This window comes from Elephantulus edwardii, unplaced genomic scaffold, assembly GCF_000299155.1.
Source record: "Elephantulus edwardii isolate Elephantulus edwardi_28Jun2011 unplaced genomic scaffold, EleEdw1.0 scaffold00115, whole genome shotgun sequence".
In the NCBI taxonomy this organism is placed as follows: Eukaryota; Metazoa; Chordata; class Mammalia; order Macroscelidea; family Macroscelididae; genus Elephantulus; species Elephantulus edwardii.
This window is the reverse complement of record NW_006399865.1, coordinates 10,081,761-10,096,150: the sequence shown is the minus strand read 5'-3', so window position 1 is coordinate 10,096,150 and position 14,390 is coordinate 10,081,761. Positions and strand designations below refer to the sequence as shown.

Genomic DNA, 14,390 nt, shown 5'->3' with positions numbered 1-14,390 from the left:
AGATGGCCAACAAGCACATGAAGAAATGTTCAAAATCCCTAGCTCTAAGAGAGATGCAAATCAAAACAACTATGAGATATCATCTCACCCCAATAAGAATAACAAAATTTGAGAAATGGAGGAAAAAGAATAGCAAAATTTAACAGAACAGCAAGCAACAAATGCTGGCGAGGTTGCGGAGATACTGGATTCAGAGTTGGTGGGAGTGTAAAATGGAGCAACCACTATGGAAGGTTGTACGGCACTTTCTCAAAAAGTTGCAAATAGAAATACAATTTGGCCCAGCAATTCTTCTACTGGGAATATACCCTAAAGAGACCATAACTGCCACCCAAGCAGATATATGCACACCCATTTTATTGCAGCTTTGTTCACAATAGCATAGAGTTGGAAACAACTTAAAATTCCATCAACAAATGAATGGATAGAGAAGCTGTGGTATAGCCACACAATGGAATACTACACTGCACTGAAAAATGAAGGAACTCCTAAAATATTATTCAAAATGGGTGACCCTGGAGGACATTATGCAGAGTGAACTATTTCAGTCACAAAAATACAAATACTGCATAGTGCCACTGTTGTAGAACAGGACTGAAATCAGGGTTGGGATGAAACTGAGAAAAATTGGATAAATTATGTATACTGCATTGAAGCAGACGAGGGAGAGAACAGTTTAACAGCGACATATGATAGGGTATTATGGTTATGACAAGAGTCCAGAATGAAGGTTGCATAGTAGAGTGTACTTGGGGCAAGGGTGTGGGGTGGTATTGTATACCAATGAAGGAAATTTTCTTTTACTTTTCAAAGAGAAGAGCGAACTGGAGGGGAGGGGTGGGCAGGGAAAAAATGTATCAATGAATGAATGGAAATCCAATATCTCTGTAAATGTTCATTAAAATTAATAAAATAAAATTTTAAAGGAAAAAAAAGAGAGATCCTGAACTGGGAATAGAGAAAGGGAGGGAGAGGGGGTAACAAATGTCCAATAATGAATGGATGAAAATCTAACTTTTTTGTAAACTTCCATTAAATCACAAATAAATTTTAAAAATGTGTTTCTGAAGCTTTAGTCACACGCGGTTAGCTATTTCTCAGACATCATCCAATTACTTGGTCTTCATACTAAGGGATTTGTCAGGTAAAACCCTTTATGATTTCAGTTGTTCAAGTATGATTTGGGTTTTCTGCTGGGCCTGTTCTTCCCCACACCCGCACCCGGCCCTGCTCTTTTGCCCAGGACTTCTGAGGGGTCTCTTAGGAAAGAAACAAGCCTTTGTATCTGTGTCTTGGGAGACATGCAGCCAGAATGCTGTTTAGCAGCAAGCATGGCAAGCCTTCCTTTTATGTGCACTGGGTACGTGCTCTATCGGGGGTGGGGGGAAGGGTAAGACTCTGGAAAAGGGCATCACGCTTGGGAAAAGAGAGGGTCACTGATAGAGAGGAAGACCCCTGCGACGGACGGGCACAGTGGTCACAACGAGCTGAGACACACCGCTGACTGTGGGGTCTGAGCAGGACAGGGCAGTGTCTGCTGGCCACAGGGTCACTGTGGGTCAGAGCAGGCCAGACAGCACCTAGCAACAGCATCTATGTCACAGAAGACCAGCATCTATGTCACAGAGGACCAGGCTTTGACCCACAGTCCCACAGCTTGTTGGGCTTCCTGCCTGCTCAGTCATCCCTCCTCCTGCTCAAGGGGCAGCTCAGTTTCCAAGGCAGTGAGACTCTGCCAAGATGTATCGCATACCAAAGGGCATGGAAATTGACTACTTAAAGTATTGGTTTGGAAACTGTCTGGCTGATGCACTGTCAGAGGTGTTAGATAATCAGCCGAATGACCCAATTGAATACGTAGCGCTGTGGCTTCTCCGCTACAGATATTCAATGAAGGGTAATGAAGAAAACAGCCACTTTTCCATGCGAGAGGAAGACAAGAAGAGCAAAGGGAACAGCATGGAAGCCCAAGGGGCCAAAACGTGGACGCGAGGAGACCACACTCAAGAGAACCAGCAAGAAGATCAGATTCGAGAGAGAGTTGGAGAGTGTCCCAAGGCACAGATTTCCACCACGGAAGTTCCAAAGAGGACCGTATCCATTCAAGCAAGTTCAGACCCAAGGGAGGAATCCTTGGAGGTGGAATCCCCACTGGGTTACTCCATGACTATCGTGAAAAAGCACTAACTGGTTTCTGGGTGGAGTGTGCTGGCCACGTACTGGACTTTCAAATGGCACAGATCGTTTTTGAAAGATCTTTCGGCTGTCTTTGCATTGGATTATTAAAAGCTAGATTACAGCCGTAGCTCCTTCAAAGCTGTCCATCTGTAACTCTCAAACATCCATTAAACCAACAAGATAGATTGATCTAACAGCCATAGGAAAAAGCCCTCCATCGTGTAGAGACTTGACAGGATAAAGGAAATCAAAATAAAGAACAGTGCAACTGACAATTAGCTCCGGTATGAAAATTCTTTATCTTTGCGTGTGTTTAGCAGAAATTTCTGTAGCTGTCTAAAGACCAGTGTTGACTGGGAGTTACCGGGGGGGGGAAGGGGTGAGTGGAGGGGGGAAGAGGAGGTACTGGTAAAGGGGTGCTGGTTTGTTTGGAGTGAAATGGAGTGAATTTGGGTGGAATGATCACAGCGCGCCAAAACTGGAACATGAGTGTCTTAGGTTGGGTGGGAAACAGATAATGAGAGAAAATATGAGTGAGAGAATGAAAGAAAGAGAGGATGAGAGAACAAGAGGGAGAGGGAGACAGAGAAAACAAAAAGGGGGGAGTGAGAATGTGAGGAAAAGAAAATGAGAGGGAAGAGAGACACAATGAGAGGACGAGAGGATAATGGGGAAGAGAGAATGTGGGGGAAAGAAAATGAGAGGGAAGAGAGACAGGATGTGAGGATGAGAGAATGGGGCGGGGGAGAACAAATGATGAAGAGAGAGGCTGATGTCCAGGAGGGTCATGAGCTTGCGGAAGCTGGTAAGTGCGTGTGTCAGACAGCAAGCAAGAGGCTTCTCTTGACTCCTGCAGCTGAAGGCGCCAAAGCCATCAGGCTGCTGGCTGACCATCTCAGGAACGGTTCCATGTGCGGAACTCTGTGCTGGTCCCCATTGCTGGCAGAGTGAACACTCACCAATGGCTAGAGACAATCCTGCTTTGGTGAGTGGAAGTCTACATCACTGAGGCACACATTACCTCCATCGCTGTCACTGTGCCCGCTCTGTTCATGAGTCCATTGAGCAGTGACAGGAGTGGCTGGAGAAAGAGCTGCCTGGTTTGCACAGAACACCTCTTCTTCCTATCCGCTTGTTAAAGTCCTGCTCTATAAGATCACTCTTCGGTGGGCATTCACTTGAGAAGCAAGTATCTTCACTTCTTTGGCCCATTCAGAAAGGCCAACGCACAGACCTCTTCTCCATACCTCACTGTCACCAATTTTCTAATCATGTTCCTCCCAGGTTCCTGACAATCCAGGGACTAGTCTGAGCCCATCAATCAGTACTCAATGATACATCTCCTTCCAAAGAAAGTTAATCACTGAAAACACAATGCTCTCAGTTCCAGCATGTGAGGGGATCTCCCTTCACTGCTGTCCTCCAGGGGATCCCTGCAAAGGGCTGCAGGGCTGCTGCGCCTCCTGTCCATGTGCTGAGGGACTGTTGTGCAGAACCATCTGTAAACCAGGCACGGGTTTTCTCTTCCTCAGTCAACTGACCATGAGGAACTCTTTATGAAGCCATGGCTGCTAACTGGGAGACAGAAGGTATCGTGACAGGTATGGAGACCATGGACATTTGGACCACTTCCTCACATAACTTGTGCCTTCAGGTCCTGCTTAAGCTCAATTTCAAAACCACTACTTCTCCTTAACTACGGTGTGCTATTTTCCACTCCATCCTTATGAGCCTGTGGGCCAGACAACATCCAGTTCATCATGGGCAGCTCAGTCTTGACCAAGGCCCAGCAACAAGCCAAAGATGACTTAGCATCTGCTGTAACAGAGATACCACAGGTTGGTGGTTAACACAAACAGAAACGAGTTCCTTCCAGTTTGGGAGGCTAGAAGGCCCAAGTCAAGGTGGTGACTACGGGAAGGCTTCCTCTCTCTGCTGCTTCTGGAGGGAAGTCCTTGTTCCCTTCAGCATCTGCAGGCCAAGCCTTTCTCTCTGTCAAGGTCCAGGGCACACTCCACCCCGGGTGATTCTCTCTTGGTGGTAATAAGCATCCCTCTCCCCCTGCTTGCTTTCCTCTCGTGAGGCCTCGTCAGATAAAAGGTGTTAAGGGGCATGCTCCGGGCACACATTGCCCTTACTTACCTCAGATCAGGGCTGTGATGGGACTGAGAGTGTTGCCTCACACTCCTAAGCCTTTCACAACTGCATAGTTGATGAGATCAGTATAAAATCGCCCCACCACATCATTATACACTGGTATTTTGTGGGGACATGATTTATAGCCCATGACAGGACAGTAGTTATCTGCAGGGGATGGCAGGGCTCTGCTTGAAAGTCCTGAAGGTCTGCGCTGGGCTTCACCTGCTAGAGGACAGCTGTGCTGTTTTCACGTATGAGTTATGACTAAAACCACAATACATATTCAAGTTCAGGTTTTATAGGAATGCGAATCTTCATTTCTCTAGGATAAATGACCAAGAGTGAATACTGGGTTGGATTCACCAGATGTTCCACAAGAGAAAGGTGAGGCAGTCCACTTCCATGAGTGCTTCCTGCCTTGAAACCATGTGGGACAGTTCTCCTCTCCTATAGGGCCACTAGGAGTGGGAATGCAGGGGTTCCGTTTAGGGGCTTGGTTACGGTACTTAACATTTAATTCATTTTTGTTTTCAAAAGAAAAAAAATCCATTAACAGTTTCCCAGAGTCGCCCTGGCATTATAGGAGATTCCATTTCTCTGCATCCTCACCAATATTTGGTACTGCTCCTTTCCCCCCCCTTTATTTTATAGCCATTCTGAAAAGTATATAGTGATGCAACCCTCTAATAATCTGCATTTCCCTAATAGCCAGTGAGGGAGAGCTGGTGGTCTATTGGGTAAAGAACTGCACTGTCAACCCAAAGGCAAGAAAGTTCAAATCTACCAGTTGCTCCTCGGGAGAAAGACAGGCAATCTCCTCCCATGAGATTTACAGCCTCTGAAAATCCACTCGAGGGTTAGCTATGAGTCGGTTCCAACTCAACAGTACATAACAATGCCAACCAATGAAAATGAACATCTTTTCATATCCTTCTTTGCCACCTGTATACAGTTGATCCTTGACCACCAGTTTAAACTGCACAAGTCCACTTATAAATTTGTTTTCCCTGTTACTATTTTGGTGAGTTCAGTGTTAAGAGCAAAACATTTGTGTTGACAACAGTTCAAACCTGGGTTGTCCAGGAATCAACTATATAAGTGAATTTTTTATTACACGGGAGATCAGTTTCCCTAAACCCGGTACTGCTCACCAATCAGCTCTATCCTCTTTAGCGGAGTGCCTTTTCATGACTTCTGCTCATTCACCAAGTGAATCATTTGTGTTTTTTTCACTGTTGCACTTTGAGAGTTCTTTATATACTGCATATATTAGTCCTTCACCAGGTATATGTTTGCAAAAATTTCTTTCCTGCCAGTAGCTCAAATTTTCTTCCTCTTAACAAGGTCCTTCTCAGAATAAACTTTTTACATTTTTATTAAATGGGTCCATTTGTTTTGTTTGGGTTTTTTCCCATGGATCCTGGCTTTGGAGTCACAGTGGTGACAAACAATGAGCACGGACATCTTTACCTTGAAAATGACCCCAAACAGAACCTCACAATTACTGCAGAGAATGAAGGGGACAGAAAGTAGTCAATACACAAATGAGTTGAAGGCAAACCAAGGCGTGTGGGCCAAATCTGACCTGCTGCTTGCTTTTATACATAAAGTCTTCCTGTACCACAGCTGACCTCACTCATTTTTATGCTGTCTTTGGCTGCACTGGCACCTAAGAGTGGAGCTGCGTAATGGCATCACATATGGCCCACAGAGGCTGCAGTACGTACCATCTGGCCCTTTCCAGACAGCGTGCCGATTTTTGTGCTAAACAAGCAAAGGCCTCCATAAATAGGAATGTCTTGTGGTCCCTAATATATATAGAACAAAAATATAAAGCAAAAATAACATTACGTTGGGAGAAAGAAGACCACCTTATCGCAAAAGAAGAGACTGGCAAATAAAACAAAGGAAATTAGCCAAGAGTAGGATCTTCCATTTAAAAACCATCCATAAGATGGTTTTTAGTTCCACTGAAAGCAAAGATGAGACTATAAGGGACCGGGAAACTAGAGTACTGAAAGTGGAACAAGTGGAACACAAAGAAAACACTGACAATGCTGTTTTTAAAAGTAACTAATATCTTGCTGCAGAGGGTCAAGGGCTGCAGCCTGCAATATGGATTGAGGCTCAATGTCAAGAAGACAAAGATTCTCACCACTGGACCAATTGGCAGCATCAGGATGGATGGTGAAGAGATTGAGATTGTTCACAGCTTTAGTCTACTTGGCTCCATAATCAACACTCTTGGTACCAGTAGCCAGGAAATTAAAAGGCACATTGCCATGGGAAAGTTGGCTGTTAGGAACCTCTCTAAAGTACTGAAGAGCAATGGTGTCTCTCTGGAGACTAAGGTGCATCTGATACAGGCCATGGTCTTTGCAATCACTTGTTATGCATCAGAGAGTTGGACAATGACCAAGGAGGATAGAAGGAGAATTGATGTCTTTGAGCTGTGGTGCTGGAGAAGTACCATGGACTGCTAGGAAAACAAACAGATTCATCCTGGAAAGGGTCAAACCGGGCTGCTACTTGGAGGCAAGGATTCTAAGGCTCCGTCTAACATACTTTGGACATGTTGTGAGGAGAGACCGGTCCTTGGAGAGGGACATCATGCTTGGGAGGGTGGAGGGACAGCACAGGAGAGGATGGTCCTCTATGAGGTGGATTTATTCAGTGAGAGGGTTAATCGGGATGGGAGTGTAACAGACAGTGCGATTGGCACAGGACAGAGCAGAGTTTAGGGCTGTTGTACATAGGGTTGCTATGAGTCGCAAGAGACTCAACGGCACATAACAACAACAACAATGTCTTTCATTGTTATGCAATCCCTCCCCTCAAGTCTACTCCATTATGCAGCCTTCACTCTGGACTTCTGTAATGACAAGAATACCCATTCATGTATATCCCTTTTGAACAGATCTCTCCCTCATCCGTTTCAATGCAATTATTTCATTTTCTTTCCAGGAGAAGAGTGAATTGGGGGGGGGGGAACAGATAGAAAAGTACAACAATGAATGACTGAAAACCCTAAATCTCTGTAAACGTTCATTGAAATTAGTAAAAAAATACTATTAAAAAAAGGAATATAGGGTTAGATATTATTCTCATGAAAAGATTACAGAAAAAGAAATGCATACTAAAGTGGACTGTGGACTGGGGTGGATTGTATAACAATGAAAGAATTTTTTTTTTCTTCAAAGAGTAAAACAAACTGGGGGGGAGGAATGGGCAGGGAGGAAAATGTGCAACAGTGAATGAATGGGGGAGGAAATTAAATGGGAAGAATATAAGGTAAAAAAATTATATATGTTGCATTAAAAAACCCATTAATAAAAAAATTTTCATTAAAAAGTAACTAATGTCATTGACTATTGAAAATTTAGCAGATGAGAATCTCATTTAATTTCAAAGCTTCCACTCAACTCATATTATTTAACAAATAATTTCAGAGAGACTTATCGCTGCAAGTTGCCGCTCAGCTCCAACTCATTCGAGTCAATGGACAGAAGAAAATGCTGCAGAGCCCTGCGCCATCCTCACAGCTACTGCTGTGTCTGTGAGTCCACTGCTGCAGTCACTGCGTCAAGTCATCGCTGACAACGTCAATCCTTCCTCCTCCGTTGTGAGGTTGCCCACTGGTGTGGTTGGGAACATTTTTGTTTTCTTGATGTTGAAGTGCAATCCACACTGACGACTGTCGTGTCTGGCTACATCATCACGTCACCTTCCCTTTTGGCAAGGTTGCATTATCTGCATATTGCACTGAATTAGTGAGAAGGCCTGGTGGCATCAAAGATCCTCGGTTTTCCCAGAAGAAAGAGAAATACTAACAGTAAATTGGTTTTGTTGGTTCTTTTTTTTTGGGGGGGGGTGGCTGTGAATTTTTCCCCCTTGTATTTTTACTGATGTGCATGCAATCATTCATATACTGTATTGTGTTTCATGCATGTATATTTTGTTTCATACAACCTTTCATCTACATTGTGTTTGGTGCATGTATTTGGGGCTTTATTATCAGTCATAAACATTATTTTTATATAATTACTACTGATCTATGCTTATTATCACCCCATCTTCTCAAGGCCCCACTAAATCTATCCTATTCTTTCACCCTCCTGCCCACTCACCTCTGCGATCCTAGTAATTTCCCTCCTTCCCTTTTTTCCACCCCCTTCTCCCTTTCCCTTTTGCCCTTTTGAACATTTCCACACATCTCGTTCAGTTAGCCTTCTATTTCTAGAATAATGGACTTAGCTGGGCACGAGCAAAGGTCACCGTGCAAACCTAAAACCAAGCCCACAGCCACAGAGCCAAGAGCTTGAGAGCTCAGCTGCTATTCAAAAAGTTCATGGTTCAAATCCATTTGTTGCTACACAGGAGAACCCAAAACCAAGCCCACGGCCACTGAGCTGAGAGCTTAAGAGCTCAGTTACTATTCAAAAGGTTCGTGGTTCAAATCCATTAGCTGCTCCACAGGAGAAAGCTTTGACAGTCGCCTGCTACAAAGATTACAGCCTTGGAAACTGTAGGAGGCAGTAGTGCTACTCTGTCCTACAGGCTTGCTATGGTCAAGAGGCAGAACTCATTAAAGTCAAGACACATAGCCTCCCCTGCAGTCTATACTCATGGTCCCCAAAAAATGCCTTTGAAAGCGTACAAATTGTCTGGGACTCCTCACAGCTTCAGTGTGTCCCCAAGTTCACTGCAGCAGAAGAAGTCATGGATATACTGTCTGCCTGCTTTCTCACTTTCTCAATCCCAGTGTCCTAATGATACCAGTGTGTAGCATGGAACCGAAATCTATTTTAATCTGAGAGAATTGGGAGACTTCCAAAGAGCACTGACCTGAAAAGTCTTGACAGAACAGAGGAAATTGATTTTTCTACCAAAGCCATGTAGGGGATTAGACTCAGATTAGGCTCAGATGCAGGCCAATAGAAGATACATACTCCGTCCAAGTGCCAGCCTATCCTGGTACACGGATGAGAGCATGCCTGTGAACTGGCACAGGTGACACATATGTGAAAGTCAACTCAGGAACGTTTGTCTCAAAGGGAAAAGCACACATGGAAGCTGCACCCCAAACGCCTGTGATGCAACACAGCACAACCCGCCGTTCAAATGGACTTTCAGAATTAAGTTTTATTCCCATTCTGGCCCCTTTCCAAAAAGATTGCCCACAAAATCTTAGGATCTGAAAACCACATAAGTCAGGCATTTATAAGGATAAAAAAAATCCTTAAGACTGATAATGAGTATCATAAAAATACAAATTTTTTAAGATGTCTAACTTACAAATCTTAGGCAACAACTCCACCCCTGTGCCACCTCCCACACTGCCATCTGTGAACTGATACCTTATTCTCATTATTAATCATGGTAAGGTGTCTCCCCCCTTGCACATGGCTATGCTTCAAAACAAAGCTTGCACTGGCAAACCACCTTGACCTTGACCTATGAGGATGAGTGTCAAACAAAAAGGTGAGTCAACCTTGCAAAGTGGCTGCGGACTTTGGCTCCAGACTACTCTGGGAGCCTAGTGGTAAGGAGCTCCATTACCAACTCAAAGGCATGCGGTTCGAATCCACCAGGTGCTCCACAGCAGGAAGATGAACAATCTCCTTCTGTGAAATTTACTGCCTCTGAAAAGCCGCTGGAGTTGGGAGTTGGAGCTCTGAGTTGGTTCCAACTCGACGGCATAAAACAACTCTGACTAAAGTGGAAATTCACACTTAAGCTGTCTCTTCCACAGTGCTCTGCGTTTTTACAAACTTCCTGCAAATCCCAAATTTTATTTCTGTCTCCTCTCTGTCTATTAAGGAAAATGTGGTGTACAGGGCGGCAAATCAACAGGTGACGTTAAAATGCAGGGAGGAAAAAAAGTCATTGCTTCTCCTAATGCAGCCTGGCGACGAGCCAGGAGGGGTCAAGGACAGAAGTGAGTTGGCCAGCCTCTGTGGAGAAGTGGTCACATCCAACTGCACACAACTGCAAATGAAAGAGGAAACCGCTTGAAGAAAAAGGAAAGCTCAAAGCCAACATAATCAACAGTGCCTCAATGTGATGGGTTGGTTCCTGAAGCAGAAAGTGTCCATTTCATGGTTGCCTGATTTGAGGCTGGAAGTCTGTACCCTAAGTTCCCAGGCAAGAGCCTGCTTGTCTACCTCAATGCTCAAAATCCAGTGCAATGAACAAAAATACAGTTAAACTACTTCAGGAAGAAAACCAGCTAAATTCCTCCAGTTCCAGCAAAGCCTAGGTCCACCCTGAAAATATAAGGGCCGGGGGTTGAGGGGAAAGAACAAACCACAGAACAACTCAGCTCTGAATTTGCTTGAATAACAGACACTCCAACTGGGAGGTGCAATGCATTCATTGGAAGGGGATGCTCCCGAGCAGTAACTGAATTAACCGGGGAGGAGCTGAGGCCTGAGGTCTCCATGGAAACCTCGCGGTCCTCTCATCCACAGTGTATCTTATGCTCTGGCTGGCATTCAAGCACTCAAACAAGCAATAAAAATGTAAGCAAGTTGGAAGAGCTTTGGAACAAGTAAGAAAGAATGTCTATGTTTGGTACGGGGACCTTTTCCAGGAGAAATGAAAAATTAAAAAAAAAAATAAAGCCATCATCAGCCCAAAGTGCTCAGGATTCAAGCCCTTGCTGGTCCAGTCCATTAAAAATAAACCTCCCAGGCGTTTGTAACAAAATTTTTATACTAAATCTTTTCTTTTACCTGTTTCACTAAATGTTTATAAGTAAATATTTTCATTTATGTTATGAATAATTTTGGCAATTCTGAGTTATGAAATAGGGGTTGGGAGGTTTAGACTGTGTAAAGAAAATGCAATTCATAATTTCACAAGTACACACAGTCCCCAAGTTACAAATGTTGGACTTACAGACTACTTTTTCTTGCCCTTTAATACTATGTAAATTTGCCCTTACTCTGAAAGACCTGAACCAACCCCTACTGGCAGCACACACTTCATCACCATCACCTTCACTGGCTGCATGCGCAGATTGGGAATCAATCATTAAAAAGGCTTTGGCTTTTTCTGGAACTTTCTTATTTAGCAAGCCTTGCCAAATAAGAAAGGTCAGCACCTCTTTCCACTCACCTACGAAATTCACTTAGAAACACAAGAATGGAACTCATTTCTAACCCTAGGATAGCCTGTCCAGGAAAGAAAAATATTATATACATGATAACCAGGCTCCAAAGTAGCCCCCATAAAGCCCCATGTCTGAGTATCCAGGATGTCCTTGTGGAGTCCTTTCCCAAACTGGACCAGGGTTGCCCAGGTGATTAACATGGCAGAAGGGATAATATATGACTTCAGAAGCTAAGTCATAATAGATCTCTTCTGCCATGCTGTCTCTCTCAGATGTCTTACTCCATGGGAGCCAGCTACCACATTGTGAAGACATGTAAGCAGCCCCAGCGAAGCTGCCCACATGATGAGGAACTGAGGCCTCATGCCAGCAGCCAAAAGGAACTGAGGCATGCTGACAACAGTCATGTTGAAACAGCCATCGTGGATGCAGTCTCCCCTGCCCCGGTCAGGCCTTCAGCCCTGGAGGGCAACTTGAGAGCAACCTCCCAAGAGCCCTCATAGGAACCACCCCAGTTAAGCTTCTCCTGGGTTCCAGGTGCTCAAAACTATGCAAGGTAATAATCGTTTGTTGTTTTAAACTGTTAATTTTAGAGGTACTTTGCTACACAGTAGATGGAATCCTAGCAGCACACTGATGAAACACTCAGCTCCTAACCTAAAGGTCGATGGTGTGAACCAATCAGCTGCCCTGTAGGGAAAAAATATGACAGTCTGCTTTTTTTAAAAAAAATTGAAACATTAAAAAAAAAATCAGATCCTAATGAAGATCTGAATGATGCAAACTGTAGAATGTGCCATTACATTGCAAATACAGAAACTGATTGTTATAGAAGAAAATGTGTATGAATGACTGAATGAAAACCTAACGTTTATCAACTTACACCCAAATCACAACCATACACTGTTGTTGCTGTAGTTGTTACGTACCTTCAAGGCAGAATCAACTCTGAGCTGGCTCTCCAGTGGGGTTTGTAAACTGCACAAGAGGAGATTGCCTATCTTTCTCTCTCTCTCACGGAGCAGCTGGTCGATCCAAACCACATGTGCCTCTGAGTTGTCAAAATAACTCCTTATTGGTGAACCACGAAAGTTCTAAATATACACACCCCCTTACTCTTATACGTTGTTAGGTGCTGTTGAGTCTACTACAACTCCTAGTAACCCTATGAACAATGGCTCTGAGCCTTGCTGCATCCTGTGCCATCCTGACCATCTCCAACATGTGTGTCTGTGTATTTATATTTTTTATAATCTTACATATTATATACACATATATATTTATATATTTGTTGTTAGGTGCCATCGAGTTGAGTACAATTCTGACCTCTGCTGACCCTCCACCTTTCCAAGCATAAGGTCCCTCTACAAGGAATATCCTCTCCTAGCAACATGCCCCAAGTCGGAGAGACGAGATTTCACCAGCTTTGCCTCCAAAGAGCACTCTGGCTGTACTTTCTCCAAGGCAGACCTGTCTGTGCTTCTGGGAGTCCATATTCAGCACTCTTCTCCAACACCACAGGTCAAAGGTGTCAGTTCTCCTGCCATCCTCACGCACCGCTCAAGTCTCAGATGCATAGTAAGTGACTGAGAAGATCATGGCCTAAATCAAGCACACCTTAATCCTCACACTGACGGTCTTAGAACCCCCCTGGGGCAGTTCTCTTCTGACCTACAGAGTCACATAACCCCACGGCAGTGAGGTCTGGTCTGCATTCAGCTTTGATTTGCTTACACAAGAAATAAGCGGTACAACACATACTCAGTATAAAGCAGGCCCTGCCTCCATTTGTTTCTTAGCCCAAGGCAGGTTCAGCCCTTCGGGAAGACCAGGCTGCGGAGGCAGGCAGAGCTGGGTTAAATCCAGGCACTACCTACAAGCTGTGGCATCTCAGTCACATGGCTAAACGTCCACTTCTTGATGTGGAATGAAACAGAGACGGGAATATCAATTCTAGAGTGTCTGTAAAAATGGAAATACATGCCTGGCAAAAAATAAGCATTGAATGTTAGCTCCCTCCCTTTCTTAAGGGGTTTGATTCTGCTAACAGTGGAGTCTTGATTTACAAACAAAATTACAATTGAATTACAATTGAACTGAACTGCTGAACCCCAGGAAGCTGAAAAACATTCCATTTTCCAAAGATGCAAGGACAGCCTTGGCATCATTGCCAGACTCTGCTATGTAGTTACTCAAAGGGGAGTGGGAGCTCCCTGCGTGTGTCAAGTGTGAAAATAACATGCTCCATCTCATCGCCTCCATGCCACTGCAATCATCAGAATAACCAGGTTCTGCTAAAGCCAGGCCGCTCAACCCCAGCACAGCACACACTGCCAATGCTGTGTCCATCACTCCATGCTGTGGGGCCATCTGTCCTGGGCAGCTACTCACTAGAAATTAGTAGGAGCTCCCACAGCAGTGACAACAACATCAACCAAAATGCCTCCAGACATTGTCAAATGTCCTAGAGGTGAGAGAGGAGGTGTCCAAAATCGCCTCTGCTTGAGCACAACAGTGTGAGAGCGTCCACCAGCCGTCACGTCTCAGAGCTTGCAGAAGCACTTGTCACGCAACAGTCAGGCTCCATCCAACTTCACTGTCAGTGTGGGAGCCAGGCTGCTATGCTGCCCCCTGTAGAGTATCACCAGTAATAAGAGCAGAGGGGACAGGAGATAGGGCTAACCACACACTAGCTTGCACAGTTTCTGCCTGGAATACACACCACTTCCCCCCCGTGAGCCAGCAGCCATAGCAAGTCCACAGCCAAGGCTATTATCAAGAGTAAGTCAGCAAGGATGTGTAAGTGACAGTGCAGTCTATTAAGTCTTAGACACACAAAACCATCATTCCCCTCCATCTGAGCACTCATCTGTAAGATGCGATCTCTGTGGAAGTGTGCCGTTTTGGAAAGTGTCTGGGGGATTCTGATGCATTTTGTTGACATTTTATTTCATCTTTA

The 14,390-nt window shown here is 44.5% G+C and overlaps 2 protein-coding genes across 3 annotated transcripts in view; one reads left to right on the top strand and one right to left on the bottom strand.

Moving 5' to 3' along the window:
- REPS2 (RALBP1 associated Eps domain containing 2) overlaps nucleotides 1-14,390 on the bottom strand; it is a 235,850-nt gene that overhangs the window by 182,196 nt on the left and 39,264 nt on the right. The window lies entirely within an intron of this gene.
- LOC102860811 (DPY30 domain-containing protein 2-like) lies at nucleotides 1,741-2,187 on the top strand. Its single transcript, XM_006892432.1, has one exon. The coding sequence runs from the start codon at nucleotides 1,741-1,743 to the stop codon at nucleotides 2,185-2,187; it is 447 nt and encodes a 148-aa protein (XP_006892494.1).